The sequence below is a fragment of the Castanea sativa genome, chromosome 9 (assembly GCF_040712315.1).
Source record: "Castanea sativa cultivar Marrone di Chiusa Pesio chromosome 9, ASM4071231v1".
Classification (NCBI taxonomy): domain Eukaryota; kingdom Viridiplantae; phylum Streptophyta; class Magnoliopsida; order Fagales; family Fagaceae; genus Castanea; species Castanea sativa.
The window spans coordinates 4642758-4665435 of NC_134021.1; the positions used below are offsets into that span (position 1 = coordinate 4642758).

Here is a 22678-nt window from a genome sequence, read left to right on the forward strand (position 1 = left end):
AGAAAAAGGGGAATAATTGTGATGGGATTATGAGCTATTGCATTGTGCAATAGTTTTTAAGAGATTAAAAATTACAAAAAAAAAAAAAACTTTTAATCTTAGCCATAATGAGATTAAAAATTTTGTAATCATTTAACTTTTTACCTTTTGTTTTTTAGTGGTATAAAATTTTCTATCATTTCTTTAAAAGAAAATTAATTATATCATTTTTTTAAAAGTAATTTAAACACGTCTTATATAATAAGTGATGAATATAGTGATAATTACTTTTACAAATATCTCAAGAAAGATTTAGATTGACAATTTGATAGTTTTGGTGAGGGTGTATTATTTGTGGGCTCCCATGTCCCACAAAATTTCTCACACGTTTAACGTTTTTGTCTTTTCCTTGGCAAATGTCCGGTCCCTTATTCAACGCTGTCCACATGGAACTGTGTACTACCTTATTCTTTCTCTGAAAGTGGAGGTAGATATTAATATAGGAAGAGAAGGAAGTAAACAAATTGGAAAAAAAAATCTAGAAGGAAGAAACAAAGAAAGTTCTCAGTCATGGAGTTAATTGATGGTTGTACACGGGTCCATGTAGACCATGCAGCCAATGGAATGGCTTGGAAGTTGGAACAGAGGAAAATTCGTATCATGATAGAATTACTTAACAATCTTTACAAAATAGACAAAACTTTTAACATGTGAGAAATTTGATGGGACATGGGAGCCCACAAATAATACACCCTCTGTCCCTTTGTCAATCTCTATCTTTCTTAGGATTATTCAACCAAAAAAAAAATCTTTCGCAGGATTTTTGTAAAAATAATCATTTTATTATCACTTATTTAAGATGTGTTTAAATTACCCTCAATTCCCAAGTGAATTATCAATTTCTTCTATAAAAAAAAATTGTGAATCACCATTATTGGTAAGACAATAGTTATTACACTCAAAATGGAAATTGACTCGATTTATGAGCCACTAGCTCATCTGTCGAATCACATGATCAAATATATTTTTTTTTAATTAAATATATATAAACTAATAAAAGTAAGTTTGAAAAATTATAGCATAAATATGTAAATTAAAAAAAAAAAGTAAGTATATGTCTAAATTAAACTTGCCATTTTAATTCAAAATCAAGGTTTCAAAAGTATGTAATAGCATTAGAAATTCTATAAAATTCACAAGCAAAATAAACGAATGTCATAAGATTGCAACTAAATCTTTGCTAAATAAAATCTTGTTACATGTTTTAAAATTATATATATTAAACAAAGAAAAAAAAAAGGCAAATCTCAAACTAAGTAAACAAAAGATGAGAAAAAAAAATGTTAAAGGCTTAAACTTAAAGATATAAACAAATAAATCATAAAAAATATAAACAAAATAAGAAAAAGAAGGTTTAAGAAATAAATTATATAACATTTATTGATATATTCATACCTACTTATTAATTGGCCATGTGAAATTGGAAAGAAATATGTTCAGAGCAGAAAAAATTGATGCATAGCCCTAAGTTAAGGGAATTGAAACAGTGAAAAGTGACGAGTATAGTAACATGAATCAACAAAGAAGTAAGTGAAAAATATATTTTTAATTTTTTTTTTTTTAGATTTTCTCTTATTTAAATTGATAATAGAATAAACAAAATTTCTAATGAACTGAATTGATGGATATTTTTTTTTTTAAATGCAAAAATTGGTTAATTGCATACATCATACATTTGTCCTTACATATTGTATTCCACCACATTCCACGGTCCACATTTGTCATACATTTGTAAGTAAGGCACCTTCCAAGAAGTTTCATTTCAACTTAAAAATTGAAAAGTCTACCCTCCACGTGATTCCTTGTCTTTATTTCTACTATTTACTTTTCCTTTCACATCTTCTTTTTCATTCATTTGTGTGTAAGAGAATGTATGGTGTGTTTTTTTTTTTGGCTAATTTGTTGATTGGAGCCAATGTATGCGCGAGTAAACTCAATTATTTAGTCAATTCCGCGTTGTCGATAAAGTCATTTTATTCACTGTTTTCTCACTCACTTTTTGAAAAATGAAAGAGCCTCTGGTCAAAAGTTTGCACCATGGAATCTTCGTGGAAGTGGGACTTCCCTTCTTTCCAGGCCTTCATTTCCATTCAAATATCGCTCTGTCAAAAAACTTGGAACTTTACTCCTCATCTCTCATAATTCTCATTTCATCACATCTTTCTTCTTCTCAATTTTCTGCCTGTAGATTCTAATGGCTTTCCCGATCAATCAAGGAGACTCCTTTTCTTCTTCCACTCTCCAGTGGAACTATGATGTTTTTTTGAGTTTTAGAGGTGAAGATACCAAGGAAGTCAATACCGTACCGGAGGCTGTACCGGTTTGTCCACTGGTACGATATATTTCGGATACCGTCAATATCGGGTTCTGTTATTTTATATATACATATATATATGTATATATTATATACACAAACTAAAATCTCTAACCATTGGTTATAAAGCGTATAATATTTCACTTATATTATAGTAAATATAAAAGTTTATCATAAAATATTACCTCAATTCAGAATAAATTATTCATAGTTTTAAACTTTAGTATCAATTAAAAGGAAAAAAAAAAACACAATATAAAAAAATAGAAAGCTTAGTTGTTCATTGCATATTAAGAAAACAAATAATACTAATAAGTTAGTGTAAATAAGTTATTATTATGTCCTTACAAAAATTCAAAAATTATAAAACTAAAAAAAAAAAAAAATGGTTTTTTTCTATACCGGCCGGTACGCCCGGTATCGGCCGGTATTGCCCGAAATTGGCCGGTATGGCCGGTACGCGACCGGTCCGGCCGGTATTTTTTCCGGGACAAAATAGAAGTGTACGGTACCGACGGCACCGGTACGGTACGTACCGGCCGGTACGGCCGGTACCGGTACGGTATCGACCACCCTGGAAGATACTCGCAATGGTTTTACTGGCCATTTATATCATGATTTGTGTGAGAAATGCATCAAGACCTTCATTGATAATGATCTCCAAAGAGGAGAAGAAATTTCAGAGGAACTTCTCAAAGCTATTAGATCATCAAGGATTTCAGTTATCATATTCTCTCAAAACTACGCATTTTCGACTTGGTGCTTGGATGAACTTGTTGAGATTCTTAACTGTAAGCAAAATGGACAATTGGTTCTACCTGTTTTTTACAAAGTGGATCCATCTGAAGTATGTAAGCAAGAAGGTAATTTTAAAGTAGCACTGGCTAAACAAGAAATCAAGTTCAAGAATAACATAGAGAAGGTGCAAAGGTGGAGGGCAGCCCTAAATGAAGCGGCTAGTTTGGCGGGATGGCATTATGAGGATGGGTATGTATCTAATAATTAATGTTATGTGCTTTTATGACTTTTAGACTTCTAATGGTTTAGTTCCAACCACAAATGCTAAATATGAAAAAAAAAAAATATATATATATATATATATATATATTATGATTATCACTTCAATTACTAAGTCAGTTAGGTTAGTAGAAATAGAAGAATTTAATCATTCTAATTAAAGAGTTTGTCTAACATATTTTTGAGTTTTTCTCCCCCTATTAGTAAGTTGCAAACACATCTAATGAGCTTTAATCCCATGACCTCACCTTTCACTCACACTTGTGATAAGAGGAAGTGTTGTTTGAATCAAGCCTCATCCACATAATCCTTTAAAAAAATTTCTCTAATTTTCTTAATCATTTCGTTCAATGTGTTATAAATGGGTTTTCAATAGGCTTTTATCTCACCTAGGTGAAGTTTCCATACAACTATTTGCTAAAAACCTAAAACAATTTCTTACTAGTGAAATAATAGAATGAATCAAAATCAAAGTTGTGAATAAAGTATAGAATGTCATTTCGGTTTGGCAAAGAAACAAAATATACCTTTCGAAGACTTGATAATGTTATAGTTTCTCCCACCATTTTTTTAAAATCCAAAATTTCTTGATTATTTTGGTCAAGTATGGAAAGCCAAAATCTTATACCCAAAGAATAAAAAATATAATAAATGATACTTCTCAAATACTTGAATTATGTCCTTCAATTCAATTGATAATATGTCAAAGTGTAGGATGTAATGCACAAAACTAGACATCGTGATTCTTTTATTTTCATATTCATATTTTCAACTAGTCCAACTCATTTAATGTCTCATATACTTTGTGATTGGCAGCGGCCCTGAATACAAATTCATCCAACAAATTATTGAAGATATATTGTATACCAAATTAAATGGCATACAGTTATTTGTTGCTAAATACCCAGTTGGAGTAGATTCTCGTGCCAAGGCCATAGAATCACTTTTAGATATTAAGGAAAAAGATGTTCGGATGGTAGGGGTTCATGGTCTTGGGGGAATAGGTAAAACAACTATTGCAAAAGCTGTTTATAACAGAATTTTTAAGCATTTTGAAGGAAGTTGCTTTCTAGAAAATGTTAGAGAAAAGTCTGAGACAAATGATGGTATGATCCAACTACAAGAGAAACTCCTTTTTAATTTCTTAAGGGGCAAACATATGAAGGTGGAGAGTGTAGCCCGTGGAATCAATATGATAAAGGAAGTGCTTCATGGTAAAAGAATTCTTTTAATTCTTGATGACGTAAATAAATCAAAACAGATAGAAAATTTGTTTGGAAATTGTGATTGGTTTGCTTTAGGAAGTAGAGTCCTTGTAACAACAAGAGACAATCACTTGCTAGCTACTCTTAAAGTTTATGCAACTTATGAGGTGAAGGAATTGGCCAAACATGATGCTCTTGAACTCTTTAATCAACATGCCTTCCAAGGAAATAAACATGAGAAAGATTATTTTAAACTTGCAAACCAAGTCATCCAATATGCCAAAGGCCTACCCTTAGTTTTAGAAATAATAGGTTCTGATTTGTGTGGAAGACCAAAATCTGAATGGGAAAGTGCAGTACAAAAATATGGAAAAATTCCTATAGGAGATATTCATAAAATACTTAAAGTAAGTTATGATGGATTGGAAGAAACAGAAAAGGATATTTTCCTCAATATTGCATGTTTCTTCAAGGGATGGGACAAGGATAATGTTGTAAATATATTAGATGCTTGCAATTTATATCCAACATGTGATATTCCAAACCTTGTTAATAAATGTCTCATAACTATTAGTGATGGCATATTGTGGATGCATGACTTGGTACAACAAATGGGTAGGGAAATTGTTCGGCAAGAATCACCAAATATCCTCGAAACACGTAGCAGGTTATGGTATTATAAGGATGCACGTGAAGTACTAACCAGAAGTAAGGTATAACTTCTTTTTCTTTAGATTTTAACTTCTTTTTTTATCAAGTAGAAGCGATAATTTTTTCTTCTTTGATAATTTTTTCTCTTTAATATTATAGCAAATATAAGTTTAACAATATCATTTTTGCTTAAAATTTCATGATTATTATAGATTTGGCAAATTTTATTGTGTTATATGTTTCACTTAATTCTTTATCCAATCAGGGGTCAGACAAAATTCGAGGTATACTGTGGCATTCACCTAATCCAATAACAGTGCAATTACATGCTAAAGCTTTCAAAAAGATGAAAAATCTAAAATTTCTTATGGTTCACAATGTACTCGTTTCTAAAGAACTGAAATATCTTCCCAATGAGTTAAAGATACTTGAATGGCACAAATATCCTTTTTCTTTGCCATCCAATTATTGTCCTCAACAACTTGTTGTACTCGAGATGCCGCATAGTTGCATTAGATTGGAGAAGCTATTCAAGAAGGTATGAGTATTAGCATTAATGAATTTTGATTTCTCTGAATATTATTTCTAAAATTTTGTTGATGAACAATTTTTGGGGTGTTTTTTTTTTACTTGTAGGGGCGCCAGTATAATAATTTGAAAAGTATCAATTTGGGAAGGTGTATATCCATTAGAAAATTACCTGACTTGTGTGCCCCAAACTTAGAGAGATTGAACATTAATGGTTGTGAAAATTTAATTGAAGTTCATGAGGCCATTGGATCTCTTGATAAGCTCAAAATGTGGGATCTCAGCTATTGCAAAAAACTTAAAATTCTTCCTAGCATCTTTAGGTTGAAATCTCTTGAAGATATCGATCTAGGTGACTGCGTAAGTCTTGAAAAATTACCTGACTTGGGTGCTCCAAACTTAGAGAATTTGACCATGGAATATTGTGAAAATTTAATTGAGATTCATGAGGCCATTGGATCTCTTGATAAGCTTAAGAGATGGAAACTCGAGGGTTGCAAAAAACTTAAAATTCTTCCTAGCAGCTTTAGGTTGAAATCTCTTGAATATATTTATCTAGATGGCTGTGTAAGTCTTGAAAAATTACCTAACTTGGGTGCCCCAAACTTAGAGAATTTGACCATGGATAATTGTGAAAATTTAATTGAGGTTCATGAGGCCATTGGATCTCTTGATAAGCTTAAGAGATGGAAACTCAAGGATTGCAAAAAACTTCAAATTCTTCCCAGCACCCTTGGGTTGAAATCTCTTAAAGATATCGATCTAGGTGGCTGCGTAAGTCTTGAAAAATTACCTGACTTGGGTGCTCCAAACTTAGAGAATTTGACCATGGATAAGTGTAAAAATTTAATTGAGGTTCATGAGGCCATTGGATCTCTTGATAAGCTTGAGAGGTGGTTTATCGGGAATTGCAAAAAACTTCAAATTCTTCCCAGCACCCTTAGGTTGAAATCTTTAGAATATATTAGTCTATACGGCTGCGTAAGCCTTGAAAAGTTTCCCAATATTCACCCAAAAATGAAATGTGACACGTTACATATTCAATGTAGTAATATTGGAGAATGGCCTTTGTCATTGAAGTATCTAAGTAGTGGGCTTATTCACTTAAACCTAGGTTATTGTCAAAACGCTAGGGATTTTCTTGTTAGCACTTCGGGATGTAAGTTTACGAACTTGAGAAAACTGGAAGTCTACAATTGTGACAGACATATAATTGAATCACATATTTTGATGAAGCCCGATTCCTTCCCCTCATTATACGATCTAAGAATAGATGGCTCTAATATTGTTACAATCCCGGAAAGCATTATCAGATTTACTAGATTACAGATACTTACCATTCGTAATTGCAAGAACCTACGAGAAATTCCAAGGTTTCCACAGTCTATAAGAATAGTGGACGTAGCAGACTGCGTGTCGTTGGATCTACCATCATCATGCAGACTATTTAATCAGGTGCGCTCTCTCCCCTTCTCTCTATATATTTAAGTTTAAGTGATATATATTACAAGAATCTCTAAATTTATAATTTCTTGTTTTTGCTAAATGCAAGCAGTTTCTAGAAATATCCATGGATCCCTCGTTTTCTGATGACGATCTTTGTTGTAATCTTATGCTACCAAGAATTGAGATTCCGAAGTGGTTCAAATTGAACCATCAGAGCGTTGGAAATTCTGTATCATTCGTGGTTGGCCGTGAATTTAAAAAATTAAGTGTCTGTTTTGCTTTTCAATCGGCGAAGGTCGAAACTATAGTAACAACTTGTTTCGTTGTTTCCACCAAAGGTTTTTCAGTAAAAGATGAAGCATGGGTAGACACTATATCAGGAGAGCATCTCTTATTACGTCCTGTAATTCTTTGGGAATGGAATGAATCAAATCCATCTGAACAGAATCACGTTACGATTACAGTTGAAAAATTATTGAAGTATGGGGACATAACCTCTTCTTCTGATGACCCCAAAATGACATGGTGGGGAGTCCATGTAGACTGCATCTGCTGTGGGTCTTCATCGGTTCCTGATGATATTGATCACCATTCTTTTCCATCTGATGTGGGGCTTCAAATGGACACCACAAATGGGCTCGACTTACCCATGGGTCACCCAAGTTTGGGATTTACTTATGGGTTGGATGATCAGGATTCATCTACAATTGCCCGGATTTGTGATAACACTGAGCCACCGCCTTTACCAGCTATTTTCTCCACTCCTTATGGTTCAGATTTAGATCATGGGGTTTTAAACAGTGGAGGGGTTTCATGGCCTTTGATCGGACCAAACTCAGGTTTGGCTGGGTCATATTTGGGATTTGAAGGATATGAATCAACGTTTCCTGGTGAAGTGCACAATTTGGATTCATTATCAATTGCCTATCCCTTTGCAAGGAGTGGATATCTCGACTCAAATGCTAGTATAGATGGTTGCTCTCCCCTAGTCCTTGATGACATTGAGCACCATTCTTTGCCATCTGATATGCGTCCAGTGGATACCACAAATGGGTCTGAATTAAGCTTGGGTCGGCAAGATTTAAGATTTAGTGATGGGTTTGATCAGGGTTCTTCTTCAGTGGCCCATGCCTTTGACAACAATAATTTTGACTTCAATCTGTTTCCACCATCAAAGAAGGCAAGAACATCTTGATCAAACTTTAAAGAATTATGCTTCCACCTGAAAGCAAACTCGATGCCAAGGTATGCCTGCTTTAGTTGCATTATTGGATTCACGTTGTTGGTCATCTGCTCAAGTATTTATAGGAAATCAGGCTGCTAGGCTTTGTATTTATTAGTTATAAAATAAGTATTTATTTTATTTTATTTTAATGCAGTTGCTGTTGCTGTTGCTGTTGAAGTAATTGGTAGGTCCAAGATCCTTTTCCACCTTGCAATTTGATTTTCATTTATTGTAATATTTGTACTTTATTCATTTTATTTTTCTGCTTCTAGTGCATAATTTCCTCTTACAAGACTGATTCACTGAATAATATTACTTTACTTTATTGATTCACTGAATAATATTACTTAGATTTTTCATTATTTTATTGACAACTGAACAAGAACGCATCAAACATATTACCTAGAGAAATAAAAATTAACTTTGCACTAGACTATGGACTCAGAATCCTTGAGTAGCCTTCCTTTCACAAAGAGGCTATGGCAGCAAGTTAAGTCATAGTGTCTAATATAGTCCTAGGCATATGGTTGATACCAAGTAGTTCTTTAATGTGGTTTAATTATTAAGAACTTCTAGATTTGGATGAAAAACGTAAGAATATGCAACGTTTGAGAAGTTTCTATGCACTATGCATTCCTCTTTTTCCCCCTAATTGGGGGTCAATTTGTATATTTTCTTTCTACTTATTTTTAAGATATTAAATTTGCTGTAAAACATATTTAGATTTTTCAAGTTCAACTCTCAGAGATGAAAATGCTTTAGATCCATCCAGCCAAGCTAAAATCATGTAATGGTTAGTGTAGTAAAATGTTGAAAGGTCCTATTAGTCTAAAGGATTATCTGTATTGATTCCTTTTACTTTTTAGTTTGTAGTGTTTGCAGGAATTCAAAACCTCTGAGGTAAGACCATGGAAATGTTATTTTGTGGGTCTCCTACTTTAGTGATCGATGTTTTGTTGAATATTCTTGGATGGGAGGATCGTACAAGGTCGATGAGTTAAATTGCAACCCCTTCATAATTGTTAAGTGGTACTGAACTCTCTCATTTTCTTTGAAAATATAATAAACCAATTTCCCCTTTCATTCATTTTCTTAAAAAATACATAATTTTTTATTTATTTATTTTATGCCTAGATTCAGTTTCAGGAGCAAAGATGGGAGAGTATAGCCAAAAAAAAAAAGAGCTAAGACGGGAAGTAAAGAGTAGACTACTTTGCTATGGCATGTACTAAATTTTTTTTATTTGCTATCACTTATGATTTAGAGATTTAAATAGTTTTTATGCAAATTAATTGTTTCAAATTTTGTCTAGGAATGTGCAGCAGTCATTAAAGGTCACCAAGAGGTACTCTTTATAGCTAAAAAGGTAGGTAAATCATTTAAATACTTTTGGAAAGGCATCTTTGAAAGTGCACCTTCTTCTTAATGTTCTAAAAATTAAGTAAAACTTTTGGATCACATATTAAGATAATGAGTTGATTGTTAATCAAAATAATGATCTTCGGTTAGTTTTGTTGCCAAAAAAAAAAAACAAGTGTTTGTTGAGATTTTGGTTTTGTATAATACTAAATGATTTGCACTTTAAAAGAGTTTGGTATAAAGTTGTCATAAGACTATTCAAACAGCTATACAATAATTTTAGAGGTTCTGAAAGCTACAAATTTGGAATGGGCTTCCAAAGGAAGGTATTTGCAGTTGAGAAGAATTGGGATTATGGAGTCCGTTCATAAGATTACTCAGGTAGCAAATCCAATAAGGAGTGTTTAATTAGGATAAGGAGTCATAGATTGGCTTATTCATTTATTTAGTTCATTTGTTTTACTTTAATATGTACCAGAGCATGTTTCCTGATCATAAATTAGGGAGGGGGTTGGAACCCCAATACTGGACGTTGTAAAAGGTGTTGGAACCACTAGAGTATCCCTTCAACCCCTCAGATTCATGATTGATCATTTAATATATGCTGTCTAAAAACCTTTGGTTGGGATCGGTGGAAGAATATTATTTATATATTATTGGTTGAGGAGTTATTTTTAGAAACATAATATAAAATCATGTGTTTTTATTTACTTGTTATTTTTTTTGTTAAGTAGGAATATTTGAATTAATGAGGATGGACAGGGCTACAACTTCATCATTGTTGGGATCGCAACTGTACTTGCTGATATAATTGATTCATCCCTTAAGTTCATTTTCATGCTTAAAAATGAATTTTCTATCTTTTAGGTTCCTCTGTTCACATCTGATAGACGATTCTCAAAGTAGTTCCGACGTTTGCCATTGGAATACAATATTATAACTGATTCAGAAGTATGGGGAAACTGATTTGGCCCCATGATCAGTCAAGTCTCTTTACAATCAAGAGAGCCTATTAGTTTCTCCATAATGAATACTTAGATGGAAGTAGCATAATTAAGAGATACAGACATATAGTTCTTGGAAGTGGGCTGCCCTGTGGAAGATGATATAGTTCTCATATGTGGGCTTCCTTGTGAAAGATTTAACCCCATTTCAAAGCCATTATTTTTTCTATGGGAACTATTACATGTTTGTTTTCTAGTGAGAAGGGAGTTAGCAATTAGGAATCTCATCATTGATGTTTCTTGCCCTTTTATGTGCTACAGAAGAGGAATGCCTAGACCATCTATTTATTTCCAATGACTTAGCTCGTGCAATTTGGTTCACATCACCACTCACCATTAGAACTTAGGTCCTAGAGCCAAAGTCAAGTCAAAATTAAATTTCTTCGTGGCTGGAAAGAGTTTATCAGTCACAAGACCAGTGCAATCACTTCAGTGTCATCTTTGCCAACACTCTTTGGGATATTTTAATACATAGAAACAAAGTAGTGCATGAAGGAATAACTGTTCTATTTGTAGGGATGCAGCAAACACATGGGAAGTGGACAGTGCATTTAAACCACCTGCTGTACTTTTCAGCAATTTTTCTTGGAAGTTTAGCACATGATCAGATATTGGAGGTGTGGATCTCTCTCTCTTTTCATTATATGTCTATATGATGCTGTAAAACCTATTGAGAATTTGGTAAATAAAATTATTGTAGGATGCTTCTTACGGTTCTATGTATTATATGAGGCATGTATGAAGATGAAAAGCTAATGGTTTAGCTCCATTAGATCTTTCATAATTGGAAACTCATATGATGGGTCCATTTCTTGATTTCCGTTTTTTGGGTAAAAGAGAGCAGTTTCTTAAGATTATCTAAAGTGCATTGGTTGAATGGGTGTGTATTTGCCCCCATCATTCAATGTGATATCATGAACCGTGTAGTTGTTTATATATTATTTTTTTATTAAAAAATGTTTATATTATGTCAAATTAATTTTCAAATGTATGGAACTTGGTGGTGGCATGAGTGATGTGGTTAGTGTGGAAAGAGCGTAATAACTGTATTTTTGAGGAGGGCATGAGCTCTATTGAGAAATTGAAGCCCTTACTACTTCGTACTTTGTTTGAATGATCTCAAACATGGGGTTTTACTAATTGTACTTCCATTCTTAATTTTCAATTTTCTCTTCTTTGAGAATCTTAGGGATTCTGTAGGGGAAGGCTTTGCTGGCCAGCCCTTGAAACTCTGGCTCCAACTGAGTGCATCAAGTCACTTTTGTTTTATCCATATGTACTCCTACTTGTATTCTCTGTTTGTTAGCACCTCAGAAATTTTTATTAAAAATTTTCCTACCAAAACTAAATGGAAAATGAATAAGTAGCACCTCAGAAAGATACCACTGTATTCTCTGTTGTCTTTTAATGTTTTCAATGTTTCCAGATATATAGGACTAACACAGAAGATTAATGATTGACTTGTCAAGGTAAAAAGAGAACCTTTGTTTGGGTTTTTTAATGCTATAGTTTAATTCCTCCTTGGCAGCTCTAATGTGTCAATGTCTATATTAGACAAATCTTTTTCAATAGCTCTATTTTGGCCCCCCTTTTTTTATATGCCATACCAATTAACAAAAGACAAATGACCAAGAGCAATCTTTGAAATTCCTAGAGCCAAAGATGTTTGTCACTTGCTTGAGTTATCTTATGGTTAATAAAATTGCTATATTTGACATGAACCTTAGTCATATTATGATATGTATATTTGGGTCATTCATAATACGAGTTGCTATTGAAGTTTCGTCCTCCTCAAAATTTTCTGGCTTCATAGGTTTCATCTTGGTTTGATTGTGGTTTCCAAAGAGCTTTAATACTCATAACAGATTTCCAGTAATTGCATTGTTTGCGCCTATCTCAATGGTGCGTAAAGTGTTGCTCAAGATGGAGAATTGGCGTGCCTTTCCGTTTTAGGTAAGCAGCCCAAACAATAATTGCAACTAATGATTCTTAATTTATTTTATATAGTTCTAGATGATGAATCAGCTCCAATTAGAACTACAACTTAGCATATGACATTCTTCGAATATTTTTGAAAACAATTACTAGCAAATTTGGTCACTAATGCTGCTTCTCTTCACTTAATGAAATTCTTTAGGAATTTAATAGTCATCCTACTTTGAACATGATTGCAATAAAGTTCATCTACGAATAAATATTCACATAGTTTCTTTTTAAAATTTTCTTTCAGGTCTTAACTACTGTGTTTGATTACCACAAGGGCAATCCTTAAATAATTGATGACATATTTGCATCACTTGGATTGAAGATTCATGATGGCTAAAATGGCCATTATGTGTGGAACATTTGATGATTCTGAACAGAGTCGCATTATGATTACAGTTGAAATCAGGTATTGTCGCATAATCTCTTCTTCTGATGACCCCAAAATTACATGGTTGGGAGTTCATGTAGACTGCATCTGTTGTGCTCAGAATATTGATATAATGACTCAAATGCTTGTAGAGATGGTTGTGGGTCTTCCTCGGTCCCTGATGACCATTCTTTGTCATCTAATACATCTGACTCAACAGATTATAGTAGTGTGTATGATCCAAATCTAAGCAGTGACTTAGAAGTAGGAGAACATTGGTCTCCTTCGGTTCCTGAAGACACCATTCACCATTCTTTGCCATCAGATGTGCTTCCAGTGGATACCACAAATGGGTCCAAATCAGGCTTGGGTTGGCAAAATTTGGGATTTAGTGATGGGTTTGATCTGGGTTCCTCTTCAGTGGCCCATGCCTTTGACAACAATGACTGACTTCATTCAGTTTCCACCATCAAAGAAGACAAGAACATCTTGATTGCAGTTCAAATAATTACTCTTCCACCTGAAATCAACCTTGATGCCAAGGTATGCCTACTTTAGTTGCATTATTGGATTCACATCTTTGGCTGTATTTATAGGGACATGAAGCTGCTAGGCTTTGTATTTATTATTTATAAAATAAGTATTTAATTTAATTTATTAATTTATTTTAATGCAGTTGCTATTGCTGTTGCTGTTGAAGTAATTGGTAGGTCCAATATTCATTTCCACCTTGCAATTTGATTTTCATTTCTTATAATATATGTCTTTAATTCATTTGATTTGTCTGCTTCTAGTGCATAATTTCTTCGTACAAGATTTTCTAAACTTCAATTTGACCAAATAATGAGTATGCTTGCTGATTGTTTCAAATTTAAATTTAAGTCAAGCACACAAGCTGTTCGACAAAATGCTTTTTCAGGATATTGAACCTGTTTGCTAGATGTTTCTGACCCATGCTATTCATCAAGCCAATTGTTAATGTTTTATTGTTAATTTCTAAAAATAATTTTGTTTCTTAACTTGTATTGATTTGCTGAATAATATTACTTAGATTTTTCATTATTTTATTGAGAGGTAAGTGACAACAGAACAAGAATGCATCAAACATATTACCGAGAGAAATAAAAATTAACTTTGCACTAAACTATAGACTCAGAATCCTTGAGTATCCTTCCTTTCTGAAAGAGGCTATGGCAGCAAGTTAAGTCATAGTGTTTAATATAATCCTAGGCATATAGTTGGTACCAAGTAGTCCTTTGGTGGTAAAAATAAGTTGAAGGCCATTATTATGACTTATTTTTCATTACCCATTTTCACATCTGATTAGAGTATCTGTTTCATTAGATTCTATTTCACTTTCTTTTTTTCTTTTTTATATATTCATTCTTCTCTGCTCAGATCCAGACCTAAATAAAGAACAGTCAATGAGGAAGATCCTAGGATAAAATTGAATACTATAAAATAGAATACTACAACCCACTTTCTTGTAGGTGTGAATTGGCATGGATAAGTTTTGTGTGTTTTGATACTTGTTACTGCTGTGCAACATGAATAGATTTCATACTCTATGCTCTGTTTGATAACTGATAAATGGGGAATAGAAGTAAATGTAAACAAAAGGAAAAGGAAGGAAAAATAGTGCCATGTAGGAAGTAGAGCTTCAACTGCAAAGCTCTTTTCAATTCATTGAAATGCAGGATGAGCAGTCATAAGCTTTGTACTTTCTGTTCTTTGTAAACAACCTACTAAACAATATTGCTAGTCTGAATCATGAAAGTGCACAATATTGCTAGATTACTTCTTTTTACTTTTTGAAAAAAGCTCAGAAATCTTGGTGGTTTATAGTTTTCCATCCAAAACAAACAAGGTAATATGATTTTTTGGGGTTTAATATAATGTGGATTTTCACTCTCTGGTTTTTGGATTCCATCTTTGTCTGTTGAGTGTTGATAATATAGTTCAGTCTTTTATTTGTCTTTTTTATTATTGCTTATTAGTAGTTATCCGTAGCAATCGAGGAGAGCAATCCAGTTTTCTTCTTCATTGTTTACTCATATTTGTAGTGTTTGCAGTTTTACCTTTTATATGTCCGTTTTTGTTTTTAAGGTAGGGAATCAATAATTTAGTATAACTCTACCTGTTTCTGTGCTTAGTATTATATATTTTGTTCACGGTCTGTTACAAACCCAGAAAAAGGAGAGTAGCGGTAGGTTAGTGGCCATTCTGAAATTTAGCCGCTTTATTAGTATGAATCAATAAACTTAATATGATCATAGTTTGGATCGCGTCATCTGTGTATGATTAGCAAGAAATATGATTTGGGACAGTAGTTGTAATTGTTTCATTCTAATTTGTGCGGCTGTGCCCAAGTTTTGCTTAGGATAAAGCTAAAAGACTAGGCTGAGCTTCCTTATTCTTAATAACCAAATCGTCATTTGTGGGTGGTTTTATATAAACAAGTTGATTTGCCTTACTTGTTGGTAATCTTGTGATCTTTTTGTAATTTTGTTGCTGTATGTAAAGTTGATTTGCCTAACTTCTCATCATAGTGCTGCTTATTATGTTTTTGTTATTAAGGAATGGATTCACAAATGCAGGGGGGATTGGAACTTCACACAGCTCTTAGAAGAAGGGTCTAACATGAATAATGAACTTATGATGGACTCTCCACAAGATGAAGTCCATACCCTACAGTTTCCACCTAAAGTTCAAATGGAATCCATTACTAAGAAGACACAACAGGTGGTAATTTCACGGTATAAGAAGACTGTCTCATTGTGTCAGCGTGGCTCAATATTTCAGTAGATGCGGTGCGAGGGAATGAACAAAAACACAAAACATATTGGAATAGAGTTTTAGAGTGCTTCAATAAAGAGAAGACATTTGCATCTACTCGTAATGCAAACTCTCTAATGAATAGTTGGTCAACAATTCAACTCCATACTAATAAGTTTGTTGGGTTCTTAGCTTCAATTGAGATGACTAATCCAAGTGGTGTGAATGAGCAAAACGAGCAAAACAAGGTAAAAAATTGTTGCTCAAAGTAGTATCAAAGAATTAATGCACCAATACTATTTATTCATTAAATTCAATTTTTATTTGTCAATTTTTCAGATTAATAAGGCAAAGGAAGCGTATCTTAAAGGTCCAAAATACCGCATTCCGATTTGATCATTGTTGAAATATCTTGAGGCCTCAACCAAAATGGTTGGAATTTATTGGGAAGCCTCATAAGCCTCAAACAATATGAATATCAACCACAACATCTTTTTTCTACTTTGCAATTGATACATCTAGGGGAGGGTGAGGTCTCCTATGCTTTCTTTGTAGACTTGGAGAGACCACCGGTAGGAAGGCTGAAAAGGAACGATTAAATAAACTAAAAAGTAATGATAGTTTGATTTTGAATCTTGAAGGGATATTGAATGACATGGCAGAAAAGAAGAGCAAAAAATCTATTGAGAAAAAAAATGCCTCTTGAGAGGGAAATTTCTCAAACTCAAGAACTCATAGAGATTAAGAAAATGAAGCATCAAGAACTTGTGGAGATCAAGAAAATGGAGATTGAAGAGTTGATTCATGTTAAGAGAGAAGCCTCAATTGAAACGAATGACGAAAGAATTAGAAATTACCATGATGGATACTACAAACTTGGATCCAAAGCAGTAACAATACATTAGCCAACTCCACCAAGAAATCATTCAACGTCAAGAGAACAGTAATTGGTGAATATTGTTGCAATGTAGCAAGCTAGTCATGCAACGTTTTTGTACAATGCATGGATTTTGTTGTTAGGGTGTTTCTAAACTTGTCAAATTTTGTTGTATAGAAATGTGTGCACCATTTTTTGGTATTAAGTAAAAAGTGAATGATAATATTGTGATTGGAGTTCTCTTTTTCTTGTTCTTGGTCCTCTTATTGTTTTGTTTGTAGCTTGTCATGCCTTGTTTCTTTTGGTCTTTAGTTATGCTACTATTAAGTATAAAAAATTAAACAAAGAAAAAAGCTTGTAGACTTTGCAAGTTTTATAAACTAGTCATTTTTTATAAAAAAAAAATGTCTTAATCTTGTTTTGTTTTGTTTGTATATATCAATTGATATTGCAAAGGAAAAATAAAGACGATACTATATGTTTTGAAATCTTAATTATATAAAATTATTTGTGGATGATGCAAGACATGGTGAAAGGGATTTGTTGGGTGGTTGGGGAGGGTTGTATTTTTTTTTGGATTGTAAATGTGAATGGATAAAAAATAAAATAAAATAATATTTATAAAATTTGAATAGTGATAGAGAATTGAGGTTGATGTATATCTATAAAAATAGATAGTTAAACTAGAAAAAGTGAAGTTTTTCGGATTAATTTAGTTAAAAAATTGAGTAGGCTGATGTAGATGCTCTTAAGGCTACCTGGTAGTCTAATACATATGCATTTGTGATCGCTTTAAAAGCAAACCAAAAGTACACCCTAAGAATTTGCATTTGATTGTGCAATAGAAGTTGTAAGCAACACATTCTTTATAATTGGGAGTTCGGGTTATTGTATTAATCATTGCATCTAGATAGCTCTCACTTTTTGTAATGTTTCTTCAAATGATGTGGACTGTGTAACTGAACCTTATAAATTATAGATTTTTTTCATCATCTTTCATATGATATTTTCTAGTTTGTCTTTTCAAATGCTATTAATATGGGTTATTTATCTCTTGTTGATACTCTGCACATAAATTATGTATAACCCAATTAACTGCCAGGAGTTCCAGATATATTAGGCGGAGGCAACGTTGAAAGTCTTTAATTTGGAGCTGCATTACGGGGAATTTATCTTATAGCAACTAAAGTGATGATCAGTGGTACCTAGTGATTTAATGGGTATTTGGAGCAATAGATGTTTGGATCACTTTGTAGTATGAGGTCAGTCTTTCACGTTCATTGCACTAGAAAGTATGGATCAATTGATTGATTTTTCAAATCTATGGAAACTGAAGTGTGGGTTGGTATAGCTTTCGGAAATCGCCAAACTGGAATTTCAATTCACTTGGGAGGGTCTCGAGTGTGGGTTGGTATAACTCCATTTGGGTGTTAGTTTCTTTCTTTCTTTGTTTTTTGGATTCGAAAGTATTAGTCTTTTAATTAGCTCAATGCACTAGAACAAAGCCACAGCAAAAGCTCTAGTGATTATAAAAGATGCTCCATATACTTCAAATTAGAAAGCTAGGAACTTTTTTTTCGCAGATTTGATTTTAGGCGGATATCAACACCAAGTGAACACCGGGAGAGATTCAATGAGGTTGGGATGTGACCAAGGTTGTCAAAATCGGGATCCTACGTGAAATCGTTGAAGGTAGGTAGGATCGTAAATCGTAGGATCGAATCGTAAATCATAAGATCTACATATTTTCAGATTTAAAGCAAAAAACACATTGATAATGACTTTGTATGTTGAATAATCACATAAATTATAAATTCATCCACAAAAAAACTAAGATTTGCATCATATAATATTATTTGCATGTCATACGTCACTAAGTCTATACTAACGAAATAAATATATTTAAGTTTTGACCTAATGTATTTAAAAATTTCAATAAATGTTTAATAAGCAACCAAATATCAAAATATTTATCAAAACATATGGAAAATATTTTCTAAGTTCTAAGTTCCAAGTTTGAAATCCAAAATAAGTTAACAAATGAAAACTAACTAACTACAATATGAAATCCAAAAGTAAAATGAATATTAAGGTGAAGTGAACATTTAATTATTTTCATTCCAAGGTTCTTATAACTACCGTCTTAAATTCCTAATCATCATCACCCATTTCATCATCTATATAGACATTATATATTTGTATACTAGAACTACAAAAGACATCAAGATACAATGTCACACTCAACTATTCAAGTTATACCACTCAATAACAATTAAAGAGCATACTCAAAAAAATCAATCGATCAATATACAAATACAAGCATAGCTGATAAAATTATATATATATATATATATATATATATATATATATATATATATATATATATATTTTAGTAATATTAGGAGATGAATGACAAATGTAGAATCAGTTTCCTAGTAAATATATCTAAAACCCAACTCTCACGCCATGAACATTATTGCTTTTGATGATTTAAGATAATAGTTCACACCTCACAAGTCTTCTATAAAACTCTAGTGTTTGGTTGCAGAAGGGGAGCCACATATATTCATGTTAGAGTTTGCAACCGCTAGAGAAATTGCTTGAAAGATTAAACTCAAAATTGTTGCTCGCTATTTCTAAACAGTATGGAACTTTCCAAAGAAAGTATATAAAGACTCATTATTATAGAAGTCTAAATATTTTATCACTAATCAGCAACTATAAAATGATCAAACAAACTTAATAAAAAAAAATTTAGATAAAAAAAAAAAAAACCAAAAATTTATGTTGTTGGTAGGATCTACGATCCTACATACGATCCTAGCATTTTTACGATCCTAATGCGATCTTAAACATTTTAATGAGGTGAGATTGTAAAATCGTACGATCCTACGATCCGGATCGCGATTTTGACAACCATGGATGTGACGGGAATGAATCTGACAAAATTAAGCATTTTGGGGTAAAAAGCACAATAGTTTACAAGACCATTTCTTGGACCTTTTCAAGTGGTTGGAAAAGCAATCCAGTTTGTAATCCAATTGTGTAGCTTGTTAGATACAGTTTGACAACATAGCTTCTGTTCTGACTTACAGAATTTTGTTTCGAACAGGTGATAGGGATCATTTTTGTTTTCTATATTTCTACAACCAGCCAGGCAAGCTCATGTATTGACATTTGACATAGTAATCCTCAGAATATAAACATGTTGAGAAAAAGGACATGTACATTTACATGCATATACCAAGTGAACCAGAATTATGAGCCCTATATATTTAAAATCAATTAAACAACTTCAAACCAAAATACAAACACCATACAAACATTACCAGTAAGCTCTAGGCACCCCCATTGTCAACCCTTAGGCAATGTGATAGACAGTGCTACCATGGTAGATTACACCTAAAAACTAAAATCAGTTCACATAAACCAATAAAACAACCTGGTTTATTCCAGATCATGGCAAAAACCTGGTTTATTCAAGATCATGGCAACAAACAAAGAATTCTCCAGCATCTTGAGATGCTAAAAAATTCGAAGGAAATGAATGTGACTACTCAGGGCTCCCTAATCAGCATACTGCATAAAACTCCTTGAGATCCTAAGAATTCTAAGACAAACGAAACAAATTTCTATAACTGATGAGTAAATACCATAACCAAAACAAAATGCAACCAGAAACGAATCTATCAAGCTACACAATTGAGACTACAAACACCTTAATTTACGAGGCAATGTATCCATTCAGCTCAAATGATATTTTATGCATTTCAATACCTCAAAAGTCCCATCCAAAACTACTTGATTAGAATTATTTAATAAAGTTTATCAGAATCCATTTCAAACCATTCACATTTCTCATTTCAGCAATACTTCCAAGTACCCAAGGACATACCCAAGGTATTTACATTACCCACATTGATCATTTCAAAGTCATTAAATTCAAAAGACGTTCATCAACAAGCATAGAATCTAAAACCAAGAAATGAAACTAAATCATAACTACATTTTCTTTCTTTAGCAAACTAAACTAAAAGTGCGACACAATTGACCTACAAATATCACAATCTACCTACCAGAAAGAATGTATCCATTCAGCTCAATCATTTCAATATCGTCCAAACCCATTAAAAACTACTTGATTAGAATTATTTCATAATACTTCTCAATTGAGCATTTCAATGTCATTATATTCTCAAGAAATTCATCAACAAGCACAGAAACCAAAAATCAGAAATGAAACAAAATCCAACCACATTTTCTTTGTTGTTGCTTAGCAAACTAAACTAAAAGTTACGTTGTCAAAACATTCAGCTCAACTATGCATCTCAATATCGTCGAAAGACCCATTCAAAACTACTTGATAATAATCTCTTTGTAAGATTTCATTTTGAGCCTATCTACATTTCCCAAATTAGATTCTTAAAAGCATTCAATAACAAGCATAGAAACTATTAAAAAAATTTAAAAAAAAAAAACAAAAATGAAACTAAATCATAACCACATTTTCTTATTGTGGTTGCATTAGCAAATGCATTATGATATTAAAATCCGCTCTACTCTGTTTCCAAACATTTTAACATTAACCCCTAAAAATTCAAAGACATAACCATTAAATCATAACCAAAAAAAAAAAAAAAAACGATAAAATTTTCTTTCCATGCCTCAAAACTGATTAAACAACAAAACCCAAAACAACAAAAACAAAAAACAAAAAGGTAAATTCAAGGTTTTCAAACCCCTAAAATAGCTGATTTTTCAATCTAAAGGAACCTCAACATCACCATCAGTGATCTCTTGCTGCAAATCCTTAGGGTCCTTACCATCAACAGTACACCCAACAGAGACACAAGTTCCCAGAATCTCCTTCACAGTCCCACTAAGATCCTTCGCCATAGACCTAGGCTTCATCACCTTAGCGATCTCGACGACGTCGTCGAGCGAGATGTTACCGTTGTGCTTGATGTTCTTCGTCTTCTTCCGGTCGCGCTCCGGCTCCTTCAGCGCCTTGATGACCAGTGCGGCGGCGGAGGGCACAACGGACACCTTGGCCTGACGGTTCTGGACCGTTAGCTTGACCGTTACGCGGAGGCCCTTCCAGTCCTTCGCGGTTTCCTTGGCTATGTCTTCTCCGATCTTCTTTGGGGAGAGACCCAGCGGACCGATCTTCGGAGCGAGTGAACTCGCCGCTCCGACCTCACCTCCGGTGACTCGGACGTACACGTCCACCACCTGTGAGGGATCGAGCTTTGGAGGCATCTTTTGGGGTCTCTGCTGGTGGAGCTTAGGGTTTGAGGAGCTTGTATGAAATAGCTATGGGGGGCGCTGTGAAAGTGAGTCAGAGGAAACTGTGAGGTTTTCTAGGGTTCATATATGCTAGGGTTTTGCAAGTAGGGTTTTGTGAAATGACCAAACTGTCCTTGGTTTTATTGGGCTTTTTTGTTTAGGCCCAAATAGGCCCATGAATTTTCAGTGGACCTTTGGGGACCATTGGGTTGTGGCTAATGGGTTGGATTGAAAGTTTAGTGCAATGAATAAGGTGACAATGCATGAATTTTTATTTTATTTTTTTGGATGGGTGACAAGTACATGAAATTATTTGGATAAGAGATAGGGATGAACAATGGTGCGACACTTCACATGACATTAGAAAAAAGAATAAAAAAGAGCAAGATCATGATAAGGATGCATTTTTGTATGAGTTGTTAGCCGTTCTACATTTCAATCTACAATGGATACATACCATTGTCAATCATACAATCATATTTTAGAAAGTTCAATCCATTGGGAGAACTAGATTTACTTGAATAAAGAACTTTAGAATTGAATCTCGCCGACACTAAAAACTAAAAAGAAGCTTATTAGTATTTTTAATTTCGACTTAT

General features: G+C 33.3%; 2 protein-coding genes across 2 annotated transcripts; one reads left to right on the forward strand and one right to left on the reverse strand.

Annotated features, from left to right (window-relative positions):
• Positions 1-1999: 1999 nt before the first annotated feature.
• On the forward strand, positions 2000-17029 carry LOC142610501 (TMV resistance protein N-like). The gene is made up of 17 exons (XM_075782314.1): positions 2000-2316; positions 2930-3340; positions 4187-5288; positions 5492-5764; positions 5863-7209; positions 7310-8445; positions 8580-8609; positions 9291-9454; positions 9560-9646; positions 9738-9791; positions 11305-11405; positions 12602-12741; positions 13019-13180; positions 13294-13684; positions 13818-13847; positions 15739-16164; positions 16256-17029. Exons 1-6 carry the CDS (start codon positions 2234-2236, stop codon positions 8393-8395), a joined length of 4302 nt encoding a protein of 1433 aa, XP_075638429.1. The 5' UTR covers positions 2000-2233; the 3' UTR covers positions 8396-8445; positions 8580-8609; positions 9291-9454; positions 9560-9646; positions 9738-9791; positions 11305-11405; positions 12602-12741; positions 13019-13180; positions 13294-13684; positions 13818-13847; positions 15739-16164; positions 16256-17029.
• A 4248-nt stretch (positions 17030-21277) lies between these two features.
• LOC142610395 (large ribosomal subunit protein uL11) lies at positions 21278-22150 on the reverse strand. Its single transcript, XM_075782206.1, has one exon. It carries the CDS (start codon positions 22050-22052, stop codon positions 21552-21554), a length of 501 nt encoding a protein of 166 aa, XP_075638321.1. The 5' UTR covers positions 22053-22150; the 3' UTR covers positions 21278-21551.
• Between the last annotated feature and the right edge of the window lie 528 nt (positions 22151-22678).

Excerpts from the sequence above, each read along its gene's own strand:
- LOC142610395 (XM_075782206.1), bottom strand. The coding sequence starts at position 22,052 with ATGCCTCCAAAGCTCGATCCCTCACAGGTGGTGGACGTGTACGTCCGA.
- LOC142610501 (XM_075782314.1), top strand. The coding sequence starts at position 2,234 with ATGGCTTTCCCGATCAATCAAGGAGACTCCTTTTCTTCTTCCACTCTC. Across the intron at positions 3,341-4,186 it reads GGATGGCATTATGAGGATGG|CGGCCCTGAATACAAATTCA; the intron begins GTATGTATCTAA and ends TGTGATTGGCAG. Across the intron at positions 5,765-5,862 it reads TGGAGAAGCTATTCAAGAAG|GGGCGCCAGTATAATAATTT; the intron begins GTATGAGTATTA and ends TTTTACTTGTAG.